The sequence below is a fragment of the Poromitra crassiceps genome, assembly GCF_964638095.1.
Source record: "Poromitra crassiceps genome assembly, chromosome: 5".
Classification (NCBI taxonomy): domain Eukaryota; kingdom Metazoa; phylum Chordata; class Actinopteri; order Beryciformes; family Melamphaidae; genus Poromitra; species Poromitra crassiceps.
In genome coordinates this window covers 49240820-49267313 of record NC_139642.1, presented here as the reverse complement: position 1 = coordinate 49267313, position 26494 = coordinate 49240820, and the positions used below count along the sequence as shown (strand labels likewise).

General features: G+C 43.6%; 1 protein-coding gene across 1 annotated transcript in view; it reads left to right on the top strand.

The window, feature by feature from the left end:
* Positions 1–26494, top strand: part of stx1a (syntaxin 1A (brain)) — a gene marked incomplete at both ends in the record, with an annotated part of 75980 nt that overhangs the window by 36360 nt on the left and 13126 nt on the right. Inside the window, 3 exons of the mRNA XM_083637470.1 lie at positions 12273–12347; positions 18534–18607; positions 18829–18937. Coding sequence (XP_083493596.1) covers positions 12273–12347; positions 18534–18607; positions 18829–18937 — 258 coding nt within the window. The remainder of the gene's footprint in view (positions 1–12272; positions 12348–18533; positions 18608–18828; positions 18938–26494) is intronic.

Sequence of the window (26494 nt, the reverse complement as noted above, 5' to 3'; positions counted from 1 at the left end):
CTCGAGTGCTATATTGCTTTTATAAAACGGTTTCCAAGTATAATAATATAATAATAATAATACTATAAGTCCGACTGGCATGGTATTCTGATAGAGTCAGTTGAAACACTACTGTAAGGCGGGACCGCAAGAACGTGCGGGTGATTTGATTGGATCGTTCTGGAGACTGAAGTTGACATTGGCCAATCCTGGCGCTTGCTGAGAAGCTGAGAGCTTTCTGGAAAGCCGACAGGCAGCTCGAGCGCAGCGCTGCATTCTCAGCGCTTGCTGAGAAGCTGAGAGCTTTCTGCAAAGCCCGACACCAACTAACGTTACGGGGTTAAATGCGGGGTTAACAGCCTTTTTTTTGCAAAGAAGACATTAGCCTGCATTTATTCTTGTACAAAACATAATTTTCTGCGAAGTATTAGTAAAGTTATAAGCGAAGATCGATTCACAAGGATCTGACAGCTGTCTCCGCCATTTGTTTTTTTTGAGGTAACCAAAGGCTTTTAGTAAGAGAGTTGCCATGGCAACCAATAACCCATGGCCATGGGTTATTGGAGTGGGTTATTGGATTTATACAATGGCTGTGAACCAATCAGATTGCTTGATTTGAGAGAGCCGTTTTATAAGAGTATAATACAGCATACTCTATATGCTCATGCACAGGCTGTATATGAGTATAATACAGTGATATAGTGAATGAGTGTGATAATGAGCATGAAGGTGGTCTTTTATTCTGTTTCCAGTCTTCTGCTAAATACAGTGATTAGTTGGAATCACACACACACACACACACACACACACACACACACACACACACACACACACACACACACACACACACACACACACACACACACACACACACACAAAACAAAGTGATTTTTTCCCCTCCTCTCTCTCTCAGTGTGAAGGTCTTTCCAAACACACCGTGACATTGTTAGGAACTAAACCTTCTGTTTCTGTCACGGTTGACCAGTTTTATCATCACGGTCACCACATCGTCCCCACCCTGCCACCCACCTGGTGCGCCTCACGACCCAGTACACCCCCCACTAACACTGCGCTCCTCATCCCTCTGTGGCCTGTCCACGACCCTGTCCACCCCCACTCCATGGCCTGCGCTCCTCATCTCTCTGTGGGCCTGTCCTCCCCTTCTCTGCCTCCCCTCTACTTGGATGGCTTTGTGTTGGCTGACTGAGAGACTCTCTCTGCTGATTTCCACGGGGGTAATTCCAGCCCACACACGGAGCCTGACGTCACTTATTCTACCCTTATTAACGCACACACATGCACGCACGCACGCACACACCATCGACATGGCACACACACACATGCACACACACGCATGCACACACACACACACACACACACACACACACACACACACACACACACACACACACACACACACACACACACACACATACAGAATCACACAGCTTCTGTGTAATATTACCCTTGCCCCTGCATTAAGCACTATCCCATATCACCGTTTTATCCACCCCATAAAGCACAGCAAATGTCCACAGGAGAAGTGTGTGTGTGTGTGTGTGTGTGTGTGTGTGTGTGTGTGTGTGTGTGTGTGTGTGTGCTTGCTTTTCCTTGGGTTGGGTTGGGTTTATGGTTTGTGTGTTTACATGTGTGGGCAGTGATTCAGCAGCACTGTACAGTAGGTTCAGTAATGGTGATAGATTAGGTAATATCCATCAGGTCATAATGACGACTATTGACCCTGATATTTTGGCTGGCAGCCAATTTCCCCACACTGACGAGTATAAATGCAGGATGGAGAAGGAAGAAGTACCTGTTAACATAGCTAGAAATATGTTTGAATTCAAAATGGCCATGATAAATCATTAAAAAACCTTAAAGCTGTTTTATATATATTTTTTTAAATCTTTTTTAGTATTGTTTATTGGTCTCACCTAGCCTTCCTTCTCATTATTTTGATCTATTAGATTGTCAACGACAGATCCTATAGGGAAAGGTTAAAGGTCAGTGATGGCTCCTTTTCCACCATGGGATGGACGAGAGTGTGGAGTGGAGGGAAGCTGTGGTGAAACACAGTCCTTAGCAGGGTGAGAGGTACTAAACCTTCAGTCAAATCAACCTGACATAGAATAATACAAAATAAAAGCCCTTTGAGACACATAAAGGACAATATAAACAGACTTGACCTCACTCCTTTGCCCTACACGAGCTGATCCATCGAATCAGCTTTCAGCTTCCAGAGTTAAGGACAGTTTACACTGTTATTGATACTGTATTTAATAGAGATGCATCGATTTTTGACCAGCGCAAGCGGGCCATAGATCTGGCTTTGTCCAGTCCAATTTGCGTGCCGATTTGAGTGTCGATGCTCGTGAACGCTTTATCGCGCTGGCCATATAGGTTCCGACCTAGCCTTGTTTCAGTTCCAATCCGATTCTGATACCTGCTTTTGGATATCTGCCGATACAGATACTGATTCAGATCCACCTTTACAATAGTAGCTGGCTCCTACTGTGACATCATTTAGTGTTTGGAGACAACCAATCATAATTAGGAGAGAGTTGACATGACGTCATATGGGGAAGCAGCTGCATGGACATAAACACAAGGTGACTCTGAGCCTTTCTGATCAGCCACTGTTCATGACGTGACCACAGTCACGGATTGGCTGTTTTTGAGCTCTGTTTTTTAATAGTTGTGAACATTGTTTTTTTTGGGGTGGGTAATTAATGTGATGGTCAGTTGTGATATCCTATCAAAACAAAGATATTTGAGGCTGCGTTACATCTTGAGAATCCACTCCTCTCCTTCACACGGATGCTTAGCGTTCATGTACGGATTTCTCCTTCTATTCTTCTGCCCACTTAGTGTTACAGTAGCTCTCTCTGACATCTCAGTGTCTTCCCTCTGACTCTTAAATAGCCTCAGTTCAGAGCACCTTTATCTCCCCAGAACTTGAAAATGGAGACACTTGCTTTAATTGCAGTGTTACTATTTCTAGTGTGCCTCACTCACACACACACACTCACACACACGCACGCACGCACGCACGCACGCACGCACGCACGCACACGCACACGCACACGCACACGCACACGCACACACGCACACACGCACGCACGCACGCACGCACACACACACACACACACACACACACACACACACACACACACACTCAGAGCTCTCACATCTTTCTTTGTCATGTATTTCTTTCTGTGTGTGTGTGTGTGTGTGTGTGTGTGTGTGTGTGTGTGTGTGTGTGTGTGTGTGTGTCTCTCTCTCTCTCTCTCTCTCTCTCTGTCTCTCTATCGCTCTCTTTCTTATCTCTCCATGTCTGTCATAAGCCTGAGTTGATGTAGTGTTATGGCCATTGAACACATAGCTTCATACATTGGAATAATAATATCCCTCTTCAAGTGAAATTAATCTGATATGGATGGTCATACCCGGGGCTAATGAGGCTGTGACCCAGCTGGCTTGGATGTTCACACACACACACACACACACACACACACACACACACACACACACACACACACACACACACACACACACACACACAACACACAACACACACACACACACACACACACACACACACACACACACACACACCAGAGGTCAAGGCTAGTAAGATAACTCATCCACACAGGAATAGATAACTCACTCACACAGGAATAAATCAGTTTGACTGCCTTCTGTCTGCTTGGCTCTGGGGGTGTCAGGGGTCAGGGAGAGGTTAGTGGGGAGATAGTTGCTCTGGTCCAGATTACAATGTCGTGTCGAGAGACTGGGCCAAGGTTCAAAGTGACAATTAAACTGACACACTTTTTTGTTTTGAAAGATGTTGTAGAAGAGGGCGATAAGAGAGTGGGAAGAGTCCAGATCAACTCCCACATCTGATCTGTGCCATCATCTGTAGAGAAACTACACATTCAATGATCCAAAGCAATGTCAGGATTTTAAATAGTATTGATATTCCCGGTATTCCCACTTTCCCTGTGGGATACCGGCATGTATGGATTGTCTGCAGGTTATGGCAGCAGGTCGTGCTCTGCTAGGCAGGTCAGAAATACTGTAGCAAGACCGGTGTTGTCCATCGGTCCCATTTTCTCTTGAAATACTCTATGTTGTTATCTCTGATCTCATTGCTCTCTAGTATCTTTTCAGTTAGGCTTTGTCTCTGTTGTCAGATTGTCATTACATGAGTGCAGACCATAATCCCACCGTTTTAGTGGGATAAGCTGCGAGTCTGTCCGTCCGAAAAGAGCAGTCACCTGCTGGACTCTAGACGATCAATAAGAGGAGCAAACACACAAAGCACTGTTAATATATTTACAGAGAGAGAGAGAGGGAGGGAGGGAGAGAGAGATAGAGAGAGAGAGAGAGAGGGAGAGAGAGAGTTACAAAGATAAGCAGCAGGAAGATGTGGAGGAAGACAAAGATAAAAGTCTGAAAGTTAGAGATTGAAACGGCAGCAGTTGAGTCTGTGTTGGAATGGAGGAAAGAGAACACCTTGTCAGTGACATCGCACATCAGCGCCATCTGAATGACACACACACACACACGCACACACACACACACACACACACACACACACACACACACACACACACACACACACACACACACACACATTGTGTTGATATAGTGACAGGTCCTGTTTTATCAGTGTGAGAGGCAGGCTGCAGCTGATGGCAGCAGTGGAGATGAAACCTGGGTGCTATTCTTATGCCTGACTGAACACAATACAGTATGACTGGATAAACACTGCTGACTGTAACAAGAGAATGACCCAGGACCTCCACCAGATGGTTTTTCCATTCGTCACAGTAATGTGCTCGAGTCCTCATATCGCTGATGGGAGTGTCATCCTGATCAATAGATATTAACTGTGAAAATGCATTACACAGGATTCAACTGTTATTATATGTAACAGTGGATTAGTTACATATATTATATGTAACTCTTGGAAAAGAGGCATTCCAACCGTGCTGATATTTCAGTATAACATCACGGGTGCTGAGGGCCTGTGTCCACCTAGCGTCTTTTTCCAACGTTAAACGCTGGGAGTGCGCTGGGGAGCGCTGATCCCAGCGCACAATATACAAGGAAGCAGTCTCAAACTAACGTTAGTTCAGTGCGGTAGTAGCTTGATAGCTGACAGCTAGCAAGCTAACAACACAGGTAGGCTACGCTATTAAAAGCAGTAAGCACAACACTCACCAGAAATATTAAGTGTCTAGCCAATCTGCTCCCACAATTGAGCCTTTCTGTCTCTGTTGCGATAGTTTCTCCATATGATTAGTTGCCAGAAAAGGAGCACCCGACACCAGCGTCTTTCTGAAAAGTTAAATTATTCTTAATAACTGAAAAAAGACGCTGGACCTGAGGAAAAGACGCTAGGTGGACACAGGCCCTCACTGTGTATATCACTCTGCTTCACAGCTGTAACATTGATTAGGCTTGTGTCAAACAGTGTTCGCATGCCTATTTAGGGACAGCGATATGATACATTTGACCTTAATTATGAACAGTAAGCTGACATTGTCTGTGCTAACCTAAAAGTAGCTTAGCTAGCTTTCCATTCAGGAAACGGCATTGTGTGACATTACTAATGTCCCATAATGTCACTATATACTGCAAAGGCTTCCACCAAAGGACCATAGCCTCAATCAACATTGTGAGTGACTCTTATTTTTTTATTTTTTTATTTAGATGAAAATCTTTGAGATTATAAAACTTTAAAGCAGGATTTTGAGAATAAAGTCAGAATTCTGAGATTAAAGTCAAAATTCCGAGTTACTGTCAGAATTTTGAGGAAAAAAGTCAGAATTCTCAGATTAAAGTCAGAATTCTGCGGGGTAAAAGAAGCATACTGTTACATGTGACATCACTGATGATGTCACTGATGATATTATGGATGGTATAACGGAATTTGAATGTCTCGGGTCCCTAGATTTTTGTGACGTCAATGTAGGGTCACAAGCCAAAAAAGGTTGGGAACCCCGCTGCTTTAGGGGGTCTTTAAAGCTATCGAGTACCTATCATTCTTCCTCTCTCCCCTGCTGCAATCTTGCCTCCACATTTCATCCATTTCTGGCTGCTGTTCTTTCTCCCCTACTCTCTTCCCCTCTTGTTCCCTCTGCCACTCTGAGACGATCTGAAGCTGGTGAGAGAGGTCCAAGCACACACGCGCGCGCATACACACACACACACACACAAACACACACGCGCATACACACACACACACACACACGCGCGCGCGTGCGCATACACACACACACACACACACACACACACACGTGCGCGCGTGCATACACACACACACACACACGCGCGCGCGCGCGCATACACACACACGCACGCGCGCGCCGCCATAACAACACATTCTTAATGATGGCAACAAGCGTGACCTGAAGATTCTATTTGAGAATGTCTGGGAGACGAATGGAGGGTGACTCCAGTGTGAAGTCACAGCTCAATTGACTCCTTAGCATTGCCCTCTAATTTGCCTCCCTCTCACTTCTGCCTCTGCTTCTTCATCAGTGTCTCCTCTCTTCCTCTTCCTCTTCCCAGACAGGAAGTAATGATGCTGATACACCGTGTCTCCTCTCTTCCTCTCCCCAGACAGGAAGTAATGATGCTGATACACACTAAAGGGGAAATCTAATCTTAACTGTTGAATACAAATACACACACTCTGTGCCTGGGCTGGCACTATGAATCCGTTTTCATGATATTATCTCTGTAGTGCTGGCGCAATTGACCTCATGGACCAGGTTATAGAGGTTGCTATGGCTACAGAGAAATGAGAGAAATACTTTTTGTGTAGCCTTACACCCCTCTGAGTTTCTGAAGTTGTTGCCTGAGTGTGTGTGTGTGTGTGTGTGTGTGTGTGTGTGTGTGTCTGTGTTTGATTGTGTGCATGACTGTGTTGCTTGCTGTGCGTGCACTGCACACACACACACACACACACACACACACACACACACACACACACACACACACACACACACACACACACACACACACACAGGATTGGAAATGGTATGTGAATACAAAAATCTAACTGTGATACATCATACAGTAACTCATTAAATGTATCACTTTTGTTTAACCTTTATTTACCCAGAGAAGGTTTGCCGAGTGCGACTGCTCCTTCTCAGCAACACATTCATACTGTTACAGGCAATGTACACCAGATGCGTTACGGCTGCGTTGCGGATCAGGTAAAACTGCTGGATCGACTCTCCCCCATGTTAATTGATGGACGATACATGCAGTACGGAAAGATTACGCACCTGTTCTATTTTTGTCGGATCCCGCATCCGTCTGACAGATGACATGAGTGTGGGTCTGTTCGCGGCCGTGCCGGAGCCGTACCGCATCTGTTCTGGAGGCGGTGTACATTAGCCCTTACAGTCATTCAGACTGAAAGTAATCAGATCACACTACTGATTTGGAATACTACAGTATTACATTACTGATTACTGACAGGAGGTACAGCAGGTTGTCCACTAATCTCCTTGGATAAAAGAGGTCGGTGGTTCGATCCCCACCTCCTCCAGTCTGCATGTCAAAGTGTCCTTGGGCAAGATAGTGAACCCCAAATTGCTCCTGATGGTGTGCCAGCACCCTGCGTGGAAGCCTGCCGCCATCAGCCTGTGAATGGACCCACTGATTGTAAAGCAGACCATTTAAGCAGGCAATCTATGTAACTGATTATATTTATGAAGTAACCTTTCTATCCCTGTACACACACGCATGCACACGCACACACACACACACACACACACACACACACACACACACACACACACACACACAGGCTATATAATGTATATACAGTACTACTTATTCATTGTCCCAAGGGCCTCAGCCCACCACATCAGTTGAACGCCACTACATGTATTTCTCTGACCTTGAAAAAAACAGCATAATATTCTGTTTTGTACCGCATAGATATTTCCACTAGCCTCAACATTATAGACACAGAAGAGAAGACACACAAATGTACAGTATATACTAATGTTACGTAGTTCTCAGAGTGTTTGTTCAAAAAAATAGAAGCAATCATATTTTGTTCCTTATCTTGGTTTCATTATTGTTTAGAGCTTTGTTAGAAGACTCGGTTTACAACATTATTTTATTTCTGTCGCCAACTCAGCTGCACACTGCCTTCAACTGCCTTCCTTTGCCAACTGACATAGTACTGTATGATGGTTACCCAGGTTGCTTAATCCTTTGAGAACATCTGCACTCTCCACTGCCATCTTGCAGCCAGACTCAGCCGGTGCCTTTTGAACTGTTGTCATTTGGACATGAAATGATATCCTGTCTTTCTATAAATAAGTCTGAAGTTATGTTATAGCCCTGCATGTACCATGGTCAGACTTTTTCCTGCTGAGCTATATTATTTACACCAACTGATGTTGGCCGATATGGAAATATGCCTCTTAAGGAGATTAAAAACTTTATACTGCTTTGTTTATAATACAAGCTACTCTAACCAGTGTTTGGGATAACCTGGTAATTGGTTATTTAGAATAGATAAAATTAGCAATTCTTAGCATCATAGTAGGCCCTTCACTTATCTATTTGTGTTTATGAGGTTTCAGCTTACTAGTGTCAGTTGGCATGCTTTATGTTGCATTACCGCCTCCCATTCTTCTTCTTCTGTGGTGTTTTATGGCAGTTGCCATCCTTTATGTTGCATTACCGCCTCCTTGCTGGATTCATCCATCCACTGTTTCCCTACATTCTCGATCCTTCTTGAACTCCGTCCACCCGCTCCTCCGTGATAACAAATGCGGAGGGCCAAGAGTGTAACAGTACGAGCGGTTGACAAGGGAAAGCGAGGAGCAGACTGTGATACAAATAGCATGCAGAAATAAACTCATTATCAAGAAGCACTGCAGGCGATCTGGAGGACAGCTTTGATTGAATGCAGTAGTTCTGGAGTGGAGTAACTTCTTTAGGACCAGCTTTTATGTGTGCTGGCTTGCCTGGGCTTGTTAACACATGGAGATGTAGTCATCTTATGGCATTAAGATGATAAATCACTTCCTCACTTGGGATGTGCTAAAAAGACAATTAATACCCTAGAGTAATATGTCTGAGAGAGTGTGTGTATGTGAGCGGCATTCTGCATGCATGAGATTTTCTTTCTCCTTCCTTCCTTGCTTCCTCTTCCTCTTCTTCCCTCTCAATTCACTAAACCTACCAAGTAATGTGGGTTATCTTTACAATACACATAAAGACTAAACATGTAACGGAAGTGTCATGTGTATTATATTATTTCTCTTGTCAGCAATCTATACAGAAAATAGTGTTTGTTTAATTGAAATGATTATGTCTTTGTTTATCTAATATCATCAGAGGGGACCTGCAGCTCTCCAATGATATGAAACTGATACTGCGAACTGTAAATCAGCAGCAGTTTTACATGAATGAGTGAATGAATGAATAAATGAATGAATTAATGACTAGTAAGTAGACACTTGTGTAGTTGATTTGATGTATTACTAGCAATGTACCTGGTGTTGCCCAGGTTAAATAGGCACAAAAGAATACAATTGCGCCTCTTGCATGGCCGGAAATGATGGTGGTGTCGAGGTGGTTTCTCCAGGACTTTCCAGATGGTTTCTAGGACTTTAGAACCTGCCCATGAAGTTCCTCAGATCATAACGCACCGCCATGCAAATTTTCAGCCTAATCCATGTGAATTGTCCATAAAAATAATAGCTAATCTTTGAAAAGTGAAGAACTTAATAACGGCTGCCTGGTCCTGTGGCTCAGTCATTCAGGCATGGCACACTGTCAAGGTTAGCGGAAGCATCCATGCTGAAAATGTATGCATGCACTCCTCAGGGTTAACATGCCATGCCAATCTCATCAAAGACTGTATTACGCTTTATTTTCTTCTCATTTTTATTCTTCACACACAAACACTAGAAATAGTGCAGAAGATGATTATGGCCACGAGAGACATTTTAGTTGTGCATTTAAAGTCAGAATTGTGAGAATAATCTCAAAACACAAATACAAAATTCACACGTGGCCCTAATCCGCTTCTGTAAAAGAGTATGTGCCATTAACACAAAGAGGAAAGTATTAAAGTATTAAAGTAATAGTATATAATATTCTTCTGATTGATTATTTTTTCAGCTGTTGCAATGATCATTTCAAAATCAAGTGGATTCCATATTTCAATAGCCAGCTGGGCTGGGCCTCTTGAAAGTGAGGTTCTTACAGAATAGCCAAGCCATTTCACATTTCATATGTGAGAATTATTCATCAGCTCAATCAAGTCAATCAAGTTGTGCTTTCAACAAATGAAGCCGTAATAATGTGGAAGCTAGTTGGTTTATTTTCATACAACTAATTCACTGGACACACAACATTAGAAGTGATTGAATCCCTCAGTGCAGTCTTCTATGTATAATAACTGTGTTTGAAATATGAGTATCACTGCTGGTTTAGCTGTAGTCTAATGAGCGACAGAATGGGTGAGAGATAAGAAGGAAGGACCAGAGAGATTCCTCTGTGCTTCAGCTTGTTATGCAGCATCCTGTCAATCACTGCCCTCTTCTTCTCCTGCTGCAGAGACACACAGTGTCTGCTTCCTTCTCAACATCACACTGAAAAAAAATCCTCTTCTGTGGGTGTGTGTGCGCGCGCGCATGCATCTATTGTGTCTATGCATCGGATACTGTAGTGTGTGTGTGTGTGTGTGTGTGTGTGTGTGTGTTCCAAGTGTGTATATCTGTGCGCATGTATGTGCACAATTAGACTGTGTGTGTATGTGTGTGTGTGTGTGTGTGTGTGTGTGTGTGTGTATGTGTATGTGTGTGTGTGTGTGTGTGTGTGTGTGTGTGTGTGTGAGTCAGCCTGCATGCATGATATGATATTCATGCGTCAAAGGGGTGGGCCCGTGCGCATGTGTTTCATGTGTGAGGGACGGGTGTTGGCATTTGCGTATTCATAGTATTCTGTTATTATATCACCACATGGCCATCTTGATAGGAAAATAACAAGGTGATTGCAATTAATTAATGCCGTGAGCAGCGGTTTTGTTCCTGTTGCTGTGTTTCTGGAAGCCCCTTGTTTATTTGAGGTTAGCCCTCGAGGCAAAGCGAGCTTGACATGTGCATCAAAAAAGCAACAAGCTCCTTCTCACTCTCATGTTAGCAGTTACCCCCTCTCCTCTCCTGATGCATTACAGCTGCCAGCGCACCTTCACTATGTGCCATTTCAAACCTGTGTGTGTCGACATGTAGACCGTGTGGGTGGGTGGGGGCAGTGGACTGCAGACTGATCTGAAGGGAGTGAATTGTGTGTCCCTGTTGGGAGTGCCACTTAGATTCATTCCTTGTGTCAGTATTGATTCTGTCTCTGTGAAACTGGCTGGCGCGCGCGCATGTGTGTGTGATCGATTCGAAACTAAAAGTGACACTTGAAAGCATAAGACTTTAGTGTGTTTTATTTTGACACACAGTAAAAAATGGACAGACAGTGATGCTGGGACGCTAACAACCATCCACTAACAAAGCCTAGACTAGAGAAAGGCATTGTTACAGCAGCTAATACAGGAATCAATTGAACCCAGCACCACAACAAATGACAATACGCCTATTTCACATCCCACCCAAATCAGCCATTTTATGTCTAAAATGCAGGAAGTAACACGATATAAAAAATTAGACAGCATGCACGGATATAAATTGTTATATCACTGCATGCCGTCTAATTTTTGTATTGTGTTACTTCCTGCATTTTAGACCCAAAATGGCTGATTTGGGTGGGATGTGAAATAGGCTAATAGAGCTGAACAGTCACGTGATGTCTCCTGCCCCGGAAGAGAGTTCCCCATTCATTTTCTCCATAGACCAAGCCAACCCGTGACCCACTGAATTGTGAGTGACCATAAAATATTTAACTTGGAGCAAAACAAAAAAGATTTTTGCTTTGGGTTTAGTTTAGCTTAGGGTGAGGGTAAGGCAATTAGTTGTGATGGTTAGAGTTAGGGGATAGGGAATGCATTGGGTCAATGAATGTCCTCATTAAGATAGCTGTACAAACGTGTGTGTGTGTGTGTGTGTGTGTGTGTGTGTGTGTGTGTGTGTGTGTGTGTGTGTGTGTGTGTGTGTGTGTGTGTGTGTGTGTGTGTGTGTGTGTGTGTGTGTGTAATTCTGTGTGCATTTTCACACACGCACACTAATTCTCTTTTTTCATTTCTCTTCTCTTTCATCAAACTCTACTTCCTCTCCTTCTACTTTCTTGTTCCCCAGAAACTAAGGCTGACCTGGAGGATCTTATGGCAGACATCAAGAAGTTGGCCAACAAAGTGCGCTCCAAGTTAAAGAGTGAGTATAGGCTACTCCTGCTCTCCTCTCCTCTCCTCTCCTCTCCTCTCCTCTCCTCTCCTCTCCTCTCCTCTCCTCCCTCTACCTTATCACCAATGTAGTCAAATTAATCTTTAGCTATTCATGTTCATTCAGCTGCAGTATGAGGGAGTTTCAACATAGTTATTTTGTTAAAACTGTATCCATAACCAGGGAGTGTTGTCATCTACGTGATGGTCAGCTAAGCTTGCTTTCTCAGGACAGTAGAGAGAGAGAGACAGACAGACAGACAGACATACAGACAGAGAGAGAGTGTGTGTGTAAATTAACTGCATAGTGTTTGGTAGGTAACAGCCAACCCCATTACACTGGTGGCTTCTCTGCTGTAGTGGGGAGCAGTGATTAGTGTCACTCACTGCAGAGGTGCTGGCTGTGTGATTCATGTGCACACCGCACTCAGGCTAGCATACTGTGTGCAGGCATCATGGATGTGTTACTGAGACTGTGTGCAGGCATCATGGATGTGTTACTGAGACTGTGTGCAGGCATTATGGATGTGTTACTGATACTGTGTGCAGGCATCATGGATGTGTTACTGATACTGTGTGGAGGCATCATGGATGTGTTACTGAGACTGTGTGCAGGCATCATGGATGTGTTACTGAGACTGTGTGCAGGCATCATGGATGTGTTACTGAGACTGTGTGCAGGCATCATGGATGTGTTGCTGAGACTGTGTGCAGGCATCATGGATGTGTTACTGATACTGTGTGGAGGCATCATGGATGTGTTACCAGGGCCGTAACCAGGGTTCCAAAATAGGGGAGGTCCAGCAAGGGCGCCGCCGGAAAAAATTTGAGTTTTTTTTTCACCTTTTTTAGCCATATTTAGAGTAATATATCATTTTAAATCAACATTAGGATTATACTGTTGTGATGTTATTATTCAGTATATTCTCTTTCATGTCACCACCTGCTCAGCTCTCCTGTCAACATAATTGTAACTAACAAACACAAACTGTTTTAGCCAAATTCATATCAAAATGACACCTACAAACACAGGTACACAACCCAAGCCGTACACAACACACAAAGTCATCATCCATAATAAAAAAAAACATACAGAGGGACATTTATTTATTCCTGATAGGAACGATTGAAAAATAAAATAAAATATATTATGTTGTTTTTAACTTTACACCACCTCTTTTTGTTACTTATTGGGTCATGAAACTGAAACCATGCATATAGCCACCTGCATACCTGACTTCGGGAGCTTGGCAATTGGCATCATGCATGATTAGCCAGTAGCATCCCAACGTGTCACACAGGTAACATTACTTAAGAGACAGACTAGACACTTACTTTCTTGGTTGTTGCTAAAAAATCTGTCAGTGTCACTCACTGTCTGTCGTTCACTCGCTCACTGTCTCGCAGCTCGCTCACCTTCAATTATCTCGCCAGGCAGACAGACAGTCATCACTCACCACCATGCTGCTGCTCTCTTGGAATCAAGTTACCGCGGACGCGGCGTCAGATGACTTCCTGCCTGACCTGCCTTTCGTTTCAAAATAAAAGCGATCCCGTGTTTTTCATGCTTTTCCATGCAGATTGTTTTATAAAATTTTTTTTTTTTTTTTCTTTCTTTTTCTCTGAAATATTAGGGGAGGTCCGGACCTCCCCGTCCTCATAGCTAGTTAGGGCCATGTGTGTTACTGAGACTGTGTGCAGGCATCACGGATGTGTTACTGAGACTGTGTGCAGGCATCATGGATGTGTTACTGAGACTGTGTGCAGGCATCATGCATGTGTTACTGAGACTGTGTGCAGGCATCATGGATGTGTTACTGATACTGTGTGCAGGCATCATGGATGTGTTACTGATACTGTGTGCAGGCATCATGGATGTGTTACTGATACTGTGTGCAGGCATCATAGATGTGTTACTGATACTGTGTGCAGGCATCATAGATGTGTTACTGATACTGTGTGCAGGCATCATGGATGTGTTACTGATACTGTGTGCAGGCATCATGGATGTGTTACTGATACTGTGTGCAGGCATCATGCATGTGTTACTGAGACTGTGTGCAGGCATCATGGATGTGTTACTGAGACTGGTTATGGATCACACCAACAATATGGGCTATATGAGCGCCTCTGTTGCGCAACAAGCGAACCTGGCTCGTGCTAATTCCTAGTTTATCCCACTAAGGTTAGTTAGCCCGTAAACTGGCGCTTCCCTACGTGTGTTTTAACGTGAAAGTGAAACCACCTGGGTGAATGTAATTCTATCTGAGGGGTATCATGTAGGTTTGACTCACCCAAGCCTTGTCGTTAACGTTGTCTACTCCTGGTGTTGTTCTCTTGGCGACCAGCTCGCGCTTGGTCAGACGAGCCCTGTTTCAGCTGCTTCGTCTGTCCAACTCGGCCAGCTCGCTCTCGGTCTCGGTATGGAAGTTCAGGGGTTGGGGGAAAGTGTATCACCCGTGGTCCGTGTGTGAAAGGTTGTTTGGGTAGAGTCTCTTTTGTCTCTAGAGTCCGCCTCAGCGTCCTCTCTCGTCGTGGTGCGTTTACAACTCAAAACGCCACCGAATCTCCGCCGCCTTCCCAGGTGCAACCTGTTGGCTTAATGAATCAAACACCACTCCACCCCTTTGTGGGCCGTCAGTCTCTACCTATCAATAGTCTAACCTGTCCAAACTACACCTACTCCTATCCTAACAGAACCACATACCCAGCCATAATGCTCTATCGTAACAGCCTCACTGCAAAACTGTTCATTTATACATTTGCATAGGTCTGTGGAATGATGTCAGTGCAGAGACTGCAGACATCTTTGTCTTGTACTCTTGTTTTTCCACATTCCCCTCTGTCCCTCTTTCTGCTTGGCTTGTACACTTTACTACACTTTACTACAGTATCTTACCCACTAATTAAAACTTCACTCGTACTCTTTCTTGTATTCACTGCTGTCATTTTCTTGTGTGTTTCCTGCTTGCTCCTTTCTCATCTCGTATAGCCTACATAAGCATTACATCACATTACGTCACTTAGCAGTCGCTTTCATCCAAGACGACTTACAATATCACATTTTGTCAACAGTACAGAAATCAACTATCCAACACAGTCTATGACAGCTAAGACCTTTTGGAGGAATAGAGTAGCACTTGTAGAACGGTTTTATTTTTTATTTAAAGATGTTGGTTCCAGAGGGGCCCAGGTGTAGCCTGAAAAGTTGTGTTTTTAGTCAACGCCAAAAGATCAGCCCTGCCTGAAATCCTATGTCATCACATTCACAACTAGGCTGGGCAATATGGACCAAAAGAAATCACATCTTGATATGGTATTTTTTAGGCTGAATGGTGATACACAGTATACAGTAGAATATCTTGGTATTTTCTAAGGGCTAAATGTTCATTTGTAAGTCAAAGCCACACAGTCCCTTGTGCCCACCTCTTGCCTACACTGGCACACCACATTGATTATTCCTGGGCTATCCAGTCCCCTGTGCCTCACTAGTGAGCGCAGGTGTCAACAAACAATAGGGCTCTGAGTCTGAGCTAAAGGAAATATATATTATCTCTAGAGTCGAGTTCATCCAGGAAAGTAGAACACAGCTCCAATACAGTCAGCAAGTCACGTATCCATCCCCCTGCCTGCCTTCAGATACATAAGATGTACTACACACACACACACACACACACACACACACACACACACACACACACACACACACACACACACACACACACACACACACACACAGTCTAATTGTGCACATGCATGCGCACAGATATACACACTTGGAAGTGCTATCAGGCGGAACAGGGTCTGCATCACAGGCTTCTAATAGTGTCACTCCAGTTCACATCACTTATTGCCACAGGATAGCTTTGTGTAGTTTGTGTGTGTGTGTGTGTGTGTGTGTGTGTGTGTGTGTGTGTGTGTGTGTGTGTGTGTGTGTGTGTGTGTGTGTGTGCGTGCGTGCGTGCGTGCGTGCCGTGCGTGCGTGTGTGTGTGTGTGTGTGTGTGTAGTTGGCCAGCGAGTAACCTCATCGCTGTCTAACACTGCCCTGGGATAGATCTCTGAGAACAGTATTCTTCTTTTACTTAATAAATAGAGAGACAATTTAGATGTAGAACTACAGTAGGCAGATGGAGATTCTAGACAGAAACAGTGGCTGATCAAATTTAGATTTGTTTTTAGACATGTGTGTATTTTGTGTTTATTATGACCTGCCTTGCTTATCCTTAGCTTAGCACCTGTCACCAAGAACATTTTTTATTGTTATTTTTTCTGGACCCCCCCCCCCCCCCATTTCCCCCCAATTGTACTTGCCCAATTTCCCCCTGCTGCCCTGGTCGCTGCTCCACCCTCTCTGCCGATCTGGGGAGAGCCGTAGACTAGCACCATGCTTCCTCCGATACATGTGCAGTTGCCAGCCGCTTCTCGTTGCCAGGACGTAGCACGTGGGAGGATCACGATATTCCCACCAGTTTCCTTCCGCGCCGAACAGGCGGCCCCAACCGACCAGAGGAGGCGCCAGTGCAGCGACCATGACACATACCCCTAATCCGGCTTCCCACCCGCAGACACAGCCAATCGTGCCTGTATGGACGCCCGACCAAGCCGGAGGTAACACGGGGCGTGAACATGCGACCCTTGTGTTGGTACTAGTAGGCAGGGAATCTACTGCTACATTATGTTAAGATTTACATTAAGATTTCTCTGTGGCTTATCTAAAAGAAGAGAACAAAAAGAGGTGTGTGTCTGCCTGCATGTGAATATTATTGATGGTGGGAAATGGGAAGTCATTACACGGCCGCTAAACTCCCGCATCTAGATCCCATACCACAAGTGAGATTAATGCTTTTAGGCCTTTGTGCGCAAATCATCTATATGTACCACCAAGCAAAACAATCTTCCCAAAGCAGTGGCCAGCTGTATAATAATGATATTTATTTATGTATTTATTTATGTATTTGTGTATTTATGACTCACTGACTGGAGAAGCAAGCCATTTGCATAAACAAAAAGTGAACACAATAGTCACCACAGGGTATTACAAATCCCTGAGTTTTGAAGCTAGCTGCATCCCACCCCTGCTTTCTCTTTCATCATTCTCATTGGGAACCCACTATCATATTCGGTAAGATGAATATTACTCCCAATTTAAATGAAAGATTAATATAGATGATAATATGAATGAGCAGGTCCTCACACGTCACTGTGTAATTCAGATTGCTTTAAATGGCCTCTCACTGACGTGTCTTTAATTGATGTCTTTATGCTTGGCAGCAGCTCTACAGTGGCCTCTAGAGGGGTGAGTGTGAAAGAGCAGACAGGAGAGTGCTCATTACAGGCAACAGTTACTGTTCCATTCTCAGAAAGCCTCTTAAGAGTGATGAAAGAGGAGAGACATCCTGCTGTTCTTATTTATGTGCTACTGTATCTACTCAGACTCTCTTTTCCTTAAGCTGCTGTAACATACCATTATTGTGTTTGTCTTCTGAGTGACTTTCTGTCACATCTGATGTGTGGTCTATGTGGATGTGCATGGAGCAAAGAAGCACCTCTTAATACTTAGGGCACTTAAAGCATAATATAATGTTGACCACCTGATTTTATTAGGAATCATTTTGTTTTGTCCCAAGTTAGGATGCTCACAACTCATTTTTTGGCTTCCAAGTAAAGTCTTATGTCTTTGGTCACAAGTCCAAGTCAAGTCTCAAGTCTTTAAGGGGCAAGTCCAAGTCAAGTCTCAAGTCCCTATGGATGAGCGTTCTATCATCTGCTGCATGCCATCCAGTCTGCTTAGAACACTGCATAGCTAAAACTAAGGAATTCAAAGGATGAACTGTATTATCCTCACTCCTTTATCTATTAGAATACAGTAGCAAAAATGTTTTGAGATGACATTAGTAGACATTTCCTCAATGTTAATGCACCAAAAAAATGTAATAAAGAAAAATAAAGATTGTTCACAAGTCCCAAACCTTCAATTCCAAGTCAAGTATCAAGTCTTTGAGGACGAGTCTCAAGTCACTGTGTGTGTGAATTAAGTGCGACTCAAGTCCAAGTCTCAGATCCAAGTCCCCATCTCTGAGACCACTATAAACATTTCATATTTTGCTTGGTCTGAGTTTTTCAAGGTCGCTCTGACGTGGTGATTGATTGAGTATATTTTTTTGTGTATCCTTCCAGGTATCCAGAACACCATTGAGCAGGAGGAAGGGCAGAATAGGTCATCAGCTGACCTGAGGATACGCAAGACACAGGTACAGTACAGGTGGAGCAGGGACGCAATGCAGTCAAGCAGAGTGGAGAGGAGAAGAGAGGAGAGGAGAGGAGAGGAGAGTGAATGTCTTCTCTTGGTCTTTATCATTGTCAGGCTATTTTTGTACCTGCTCACCTCCTGTTCATTTACCATTTAGATTAGTGGGAACCGGTGGCTTCCAGCAAGAACATGAGTTGTTATGTTCTTCCTTGCTCCCCCCAGCACTCCACTCTCTCCCGCAAGTTTGTGGAGGTGATGTCAGAGTACAACACCACCCAGTCGGATTACAGGGAGCGCTGCAAAGGACGCATCCAGAGACAGCTGGAGATCAGTGAGTACACCTGGGAGACTGAACCCTCCTCATCAATGACTGAGTGAGCACTGCATGGACTCAACACATCCATATCTCATTACAGTTATATAGTACTAGTGCAGTGTGTAGCCTCTACAGGGAAGGATATATGACATCACTGATGATGTCACAATGTCTATGACAGAAATCCCGGAATATTCTGAGCATGCGCAGTTGCGAGGGTTTTGACTTTTGGCGCAAATGCATGTTGTGAGCATGCTCAGTTGCGATGGTTTTGACTTTTGCATGAAATTTGGCACCACACTCCGTCGGGTGCCCAGTGGCGGACCCGCTGAGTTTGAAGTCGATCGGATGAACGGTTCTCGAGATACGTGAAGGAAACACGCACGCAGACGGTCCTGTCTTTATATAGTAGATTTGGTACTACTTTACTTTGCTCTTTATATTTTGGGATTGTTTTTCTGTATTGTTCTGCCTTCTACTATTGATGTGAAAGCTGTGCTGCATACTTGCACTAAAGCTGGGCTCAGACTACAGGAGTTTGAAAATCCTAACCGATTTTGAAATCTGGTTGCGTCACGCACATAAGGAGAATCTTCCCAGATTATCTTCCCTATAATCTCAAACATGCACACACTACAATATTTGAAAATACTGGTGCACCACACACTACAGGATATAATTGAGATTATCCTGGAGCAATGGACAGAAACAAACTGCCTTGATGCCCGGCCGTACTCCGAACCTGTTTCGATTTTGGAGCGTCAAATGGAGTTCCAGCAGCGACCAAAGCGCTACGCCCCCCCCACCCCCCCCTCTCTCTTTTCTTCTCTGCACACTTTCATCCCCGCCGGTCTTGCATTATGCTGAGAACGCTCTTCTAAACACATCGGCTACCGAAATATATTTCCCTGCTGCATGTCATGATGAAATCAGATTGGCAAAAGTTTGGATAGCCTGGATTGCTTCCCGCAGCAGCAATGCTTTTTCCCCCACACTGCCTGATAGACAGGTAGGACGATTACAGCCTCTGACTGACAGGGGCTCAAAACTACGGTATAACATTTTTTTATTCATTGGTCATTCATTGTGATATAAATGAGTGACATTTTCCCCAAAATACTCATGGTTCTGTGCTGTTGGTATTTGGTAGCCTATCTGATGCCTGCAGTGCACTATAGGAGCAGAAATTGACGCGCATCAAACGAGGCACATAAATGAACGATAACGACGGGATGATGTATTCCGCAGATTTTCAGCCCTAAATATCAAACATGTTTGATATGATCGGGACAGCCCCGATGAGGCTGTGAGCACATCTGGAGGGTTAAGATTGGATCTGCAAACTGCTCACATTACCAGATAGTCTCTGCCGAACATCAGGACCTCAGATTCTCGGGAGGGGTAAATCGGGTATAAATCGGGCGAAAGCTCCTGTAGTGTGAGTCAGCCTTAAGTCAAATTCCTCATTTGTAATCTTATTACTTACTGTGGCTATTAAAGTGAATCATGAATCTTGAATCTGGGTAGGCCTACACTATACTGTACACACTAAGCACACAGTATAGACTATATTTTCACCATAATACAATACCCAAGCACAGGGTATTGTACAGTTGTGAATAGTTGTTATTCTATTTCCATTAGAGATGCATGAGCACAATTGTGCATATCTTTTGATTTCATATACCAACTTGAAGGTGTTGCAGCGAAGTGACACAAAAGTGTCAAATGCGTCAGATGGAGACGCTTTCTCCAACATTTCCTTTGATATTGTAAACAGCTGTATTGCTATTCCACCTGAGTTGCATCACAGTTACGAATCACTGGTTGCCATCACTCATCAAAAGCACCAGATTATTTTTAGCCTTATAGGAGATGTGTCTGCCCAGTGCCCAATACTATGGCCTGGATGTACTAAGAGGAGCACAAATCAGAAAGAAGAGTGCAGCTTATTCACTTATACCCATCATACCAAGAAAGTCAATTTGGGCATTCTATTTGGTCATTTCTGCATTGGTAGAGATTTTTTTCTATTTGAGATTATAGTCAAAACCCTTGTCAGAAGAAAGATATCTTGTCTTTCATCCCCTGTCATCCTCTTCATCTTCATCCGCCGCCCTCCTTCATCCCCGTCCATTGTCATCATAGGCATTCCAATATGGAATGCAATGTTGAGCAGGCAGCACACAACAGGCTAATTTGGCTACAGAATAGCCCCCTTAGAGGTGGTAAGGATTCAGTGATTTGCTCAAGCACACTTGAGCAAGCACACTCAAGCACACTTGTTTTGTATGACTTAAAACTGAATAAGTAAAGCTATCACTAAGAACTGGGGAAGAGAAACGCCACCAACAAAAGATCAATGGTTAACAATTGTGGAAGACATTTATTTAATGGAAAAACTGACACACATCCTGAGGCTAGAAGAGGAAAAAATGGAGAGTAAATGGAGAAAATGGACCATGTACAAGACACCAAAAGAGGGCACTGTTATGGAGATGCACACTGAATAACATAAAGCCATAAGGAGAGACTTACCCCAAGCTTTTTCTTTTTTCTTTTACATTTTGTTCCCCCCCTTGTCTGTAAATGTATCTTTTGTTGTCAATAAAAATTTAAGTGACAAAAAAAAACCTGAATAAATATAATATTCAAAAACGTACACTTGAGCAGGAACAGCAACAAACAAAAATGAGGATCTTCAACTCCAATGTAAAATCAGTGATGCTTTATGGCGCCAAGACCTGGAGAACAACAAGAAACACAATCCATAAAGTACAAACCTTCATCAACAAATGCCTTAGAAGAATTCTTGATATCCACTGGCCAGAGAAGACCAGCAACAACAACGATCTGTGGATGAAGACAAAACAACTACCAGCAGCAGACGGAATGGGAAGAAGAAGATAGAGATGGATCGGGCACACACTACGGAAAGCAGTGTCAAACACGACCCGAGTCTGACACAGAACCCTCAGGGGAAGAGGAAAATAGGCCGGCCAAAGAACACCTAGCGATGGGATCTCCAAGCAGACATCAAGAGACTGAGATACACCTGGCATCAGGTAGAAAAGAATGCAAATGACCGAGAACTCTTGAAGTCCCTTGTCGACGGCCCATACCCCTGGAGGGGTGTCAGGCATAAGTAAGTAAGTCAATTCAGAAATCATATGGAGGGCATCATTTAATTACCCCTGTTTCCCATTTTCATCCTTTCCACAGACACACCCCAAAATGCATATTGATTAGGCTTAAAATGCAGTTTGCCCTGGTTCCCTACATATTTTAAATGTTACAAATACTTGTGCACCTGCCATTTAGATCAGAATCTTCCATTTTTGCAAAAGCATTACCAGGCCCAATCTGGGAACCCAGTCTATTTTTATTTGAAAAATAGAAATAGACTCTGGGTTCCCAGATTGTACCAGGCCTAATGGGTCTTTGTTAATAATGTGAGAACATCTACTACCAGCACTACTTTACCAAGACTATTTTCTGACAGTATTATAGAGAAGTAAACTTCTCCAGCAGGGCCTCAATTTAAAATATCTCTCTTTGGTCAAGGGTTTTGATTCAATCACCATGTGCTTCAAATTGTTAAACCTAGCCTAGAAATCATATATATACACAAAGTACCGGTACAATGACAGTTTTCTTCTGTATCCAAGGTACTTACTCACTACCTGTGCAATTCTAAATAATGAAATGTGGACAAAAGGCATCACTGTTTATGCTCTCATGTGGAGGTATGAGTGCTCAAAAAAAGATCCTTTATTGTGGAATTCCAATTTAATTCATCCATATTTTTTTCTACAGGGATTTGTCTGTATTGGCAAAACAGCCACTCTCACAGCCATTTTCAGTGAAGACACTCTTCAAAATACATCCATTATATTTGCACAAGACAGCGCGAAATCACTTCTAGAATTTTACACATTTTGCACATTAGCTGTGTGTGTGTGTGTGTGTGCGTGCGTGCGTGCGTGCGTGCGTGCGTGTGTGTGTGTGTGTGTGTGTGTGTGTGTGTGTGTGTGTGTGTGTGAGTGCGTGCGTGCGTGCGTGTGTGTGTGTGTGTGTGTGTGTGTGTAAAAGGGGGGTATCTGTGTACGCAGGTTGCTCCGAGCGCCTCTCATTCTATAAATATGGTTTCGTCAGGTATTATCTCCTGCCCCGAGGCTGCTGGACCGGTCACTGACAGAGACACTGCCAGCCTGCAGCTAACCTGTCTGACTGCCTGGCAGCATGCACAGTGCCAGCTGCCTCTAACAGGCACGGAGATAGATTCACCTTACACACAAACACACACAACTACTCATGTAAAACACCCTATGGCTCATTCAGTGGTAATAGCAGAGCAGCAGGGGTGATTATGTCCTATAGGGTACTTGGCGTAGAGACTGTATTTTCTCTGGCCACCTGTGAGTTTCCTAGAGTGGACTCATGCAGCCAGGTACATGTGACACCACCAACCCAGCTATGCCAACCATATCCTGCATAGCCCAATATAACTACGGTATACCAATGTCATCTACCCAAGAGGACAGTCTAACAGTCATAACTTAATTGGCACATTGGTCCTAATAAAAAAAAGCTGCTTACCAGGGTGGGAATTACATGTAACACAATTACTGCTACCAGCCTGCTACTACTACATTATAACACACATTTCAGAGAAGTCGCTCTTCACGATGTCAATAGAGCAATTGCCTTTGTGCTCTGGCCTGTGGCCTTGTGCCCTAAAAAAAATTGCGACGCCGAAGGCCACATGGCCTTGGCCCTAAAATGACGAAATTCCCACCCTGCTGCTCACCTGACTCACATTTTCGTAAAGCTCCTCCAGATCCATTTGGATTTGATCCATCAGCTGGTGGACTCACAGGAGGGCCTGAGCGATATCACCTGTCTTCAGGGAGGGGATTAGAGAGAGGCAGTGTAGAGGGATGGAAGGAAAAGATAGAAGAGAGGAAAGAGTATGTATGAGATAGGCAAGGGCTGCATTTTTCCCACGGCGTTGGGCCAGCGGCCCCGCCGGGGTCATAAGATGGAGAAGTCAGGACAGACTCACTCACTCAGTCGTGGACATTTAGTGAGAAAAGTGGGAAAAGGGCCGTAGCTAGGGATAGAAAGGTGGTAGAGAGTCAGGATTCAAGGGGTGGGTAGAGGGGTAGACTGTTTGCGCTTGTATATTTTGAGGAAACCAAGCTCACAAGCCTCTCCCTTCACATTACATTGCTTGTGTATGTTTATGTTTTTTTTTTACAGAATTTAAATTCTTCGAGTTAATACAGCAAGAGAGCTGTGTTTGTGTTGTGCAAACCTCTTTGACTAGTCTGTGTGTGAATCGATCGCAGCCTGTCAGACTACTAGAGTATTGATGTGTTCCTCTCAAACTTACACAAACCTGCTTGATACAGAGATTCATGCCACGACGCCCCATCGCCCGTCTGTTTGGTTTCAACCCACATCAAAGCCTCTTTCTGCACCTTTCCCTCTTTAGGATCCCTACAGTCTGTCGACTCCCTAGAGTCTGTAGACTCTTTAGGATCCCTACAGTCTGTCGACTCCCTAGAGTCTGTAGACTCTTTAGGATCCCTACAGTCTGTCGACTCCCTAGAGTCTGTAGACTCTTTAGGATCCCTACAGTCTGTCGACTCCCTAGAGTCTGTAGACTCTTTAGGATCCCTACAGTCTGTCGACTCCCTAGAGTCTGTAGACTCTTTAGGATCCCTACAGTCTGTCGACTCCCTAGAGTCTGTAGACTCTTTAGGATCCCTACAGTCTGTCGACTCCCTAGAGTCTGTAGACTCTTTAGGATCCCTACAGTCTGTCGACTCCCTAGAGTCTGTCGACTCTTTAGGATCCCTACAGTCTGTCGACTCCCTAGAGTCAGTAGACTCTTTAGGATCCCTACAGTCTGTCGACTCCCTAGAGTCTGTAGACTCTTTAGGAGCCCTACTGTCTGAATCAAATGGAGGAACAAATTGCCAGCAGTAAAACATGCGGAGCGTTCAGTTAATTTGCTGCAGAACAAGAGATTGTCCACATTGACGCTCGGCTCTGACACACCTTTGACATCTGCCAGGCAAGCTTTCTATTTCTACAGATTGTATAATGTGCTATCACAGATTAGATCATTTACATCCCCGGCCTTTACTCCCCAAATTAATGGCTGCCCTGATTTCCTTGCAATGACATATTTCCAGTACAGAGCCGTAACAGCTGGATACTATATTATTCTGTATTCTATACTCCACACTACACAGTAAGAGCTGGATACTATAATATATTGTAATGCTGTATTATACTGTACTCTACAAGAGCATGACACTATATTGACTTTCCTTCATATAATTCTTTCTTGTGATATGTGTTTTCTTTATTTCATACTTCTGTGGCATTTGGGTGGCGTTTGAGCTTCAGTGCTAGATGTGTGTGTGTGTGTGTGTGTGTGTGTGTGTGTGTGTGTGTGTGTGTGTGTGTGTGTGTTTTTTTGTTTTTTTTCAGGGACAGTGCAACATTAATGAACATTTGCATGTAAATGTGCCGGATTATAGCCTTAGCTAATTTCCATCCGTAGTCCCTCGACAGGTGAGGTACAAAAAAGTTTAAAAAGAAGAAATAGAAAAATTAGTGCATACATAGGGTGTTCATGTTACTTATAACTGTTGTGCATTAATTTGTGTTAATATAATCGTGAGTTAATCCTTGATGCAGCCATTATTGGCAATAATTGGCAATAATGGCTCTTCTAGTCCATAGCTTCAGTTGATAATTATACAAAGACAGCCAGAACTGTATAGTAGGTTTAGGTTAGGTTTATTTCATATGGACATCACAGAGCATTGGGGATGCATACATGTATGCACAACAACCAGATACACAGTGTTAAATGTTTATAGCAGAACGCTAACTTTCAACACCTGTCCACAGGTGACTTTTATATTAAAATAAACCCCAAGTATTTTAAAGCACAGGATTCGTTAGTTTATATGAACAGCGTTTTATTGTTTTGGGATTTGATTTACCCCATGGTGGGGGGGGTAGGAAGACGACAGTGGAAACAAAACATTGCCAATACTTTACATGCAGAACATTGACCTTATATGTGTTTGCCTTTATACTCTACATTAGAAATGTTACATAGGAGCACATGCCCATGCAGATGCAAATAGTCGACCTATATACATGCATGGTGTGCGTGGGTGTCTAAATGTAAGAGAATGTACACAAAAGCATGTTCGAAAAATAAGTAGACACATCCACTACTCACATTATGACTGTGACTGATCCCCCCCACCCAATTAATTAATTGATGATTATAATTACTAGATGTGAGATTGATGTTGTTCCACATTCTCTTCCAGTCTATATTCTATCCATATTCTTTTAAATCTGTATTCCATACTCACTGTAACTAACTATGCCCATGAGTTTTGTTACAGTATCTTATATATATACAAATCCACCATCTCTATGTGAGCATTGTATTAAGCAGATGCGTAGGTAGAGCTTGTCCCCATGGTACCCCATATGTACAGTAGGCATTGCTGTTCTGAATTGTAAATGCAAATA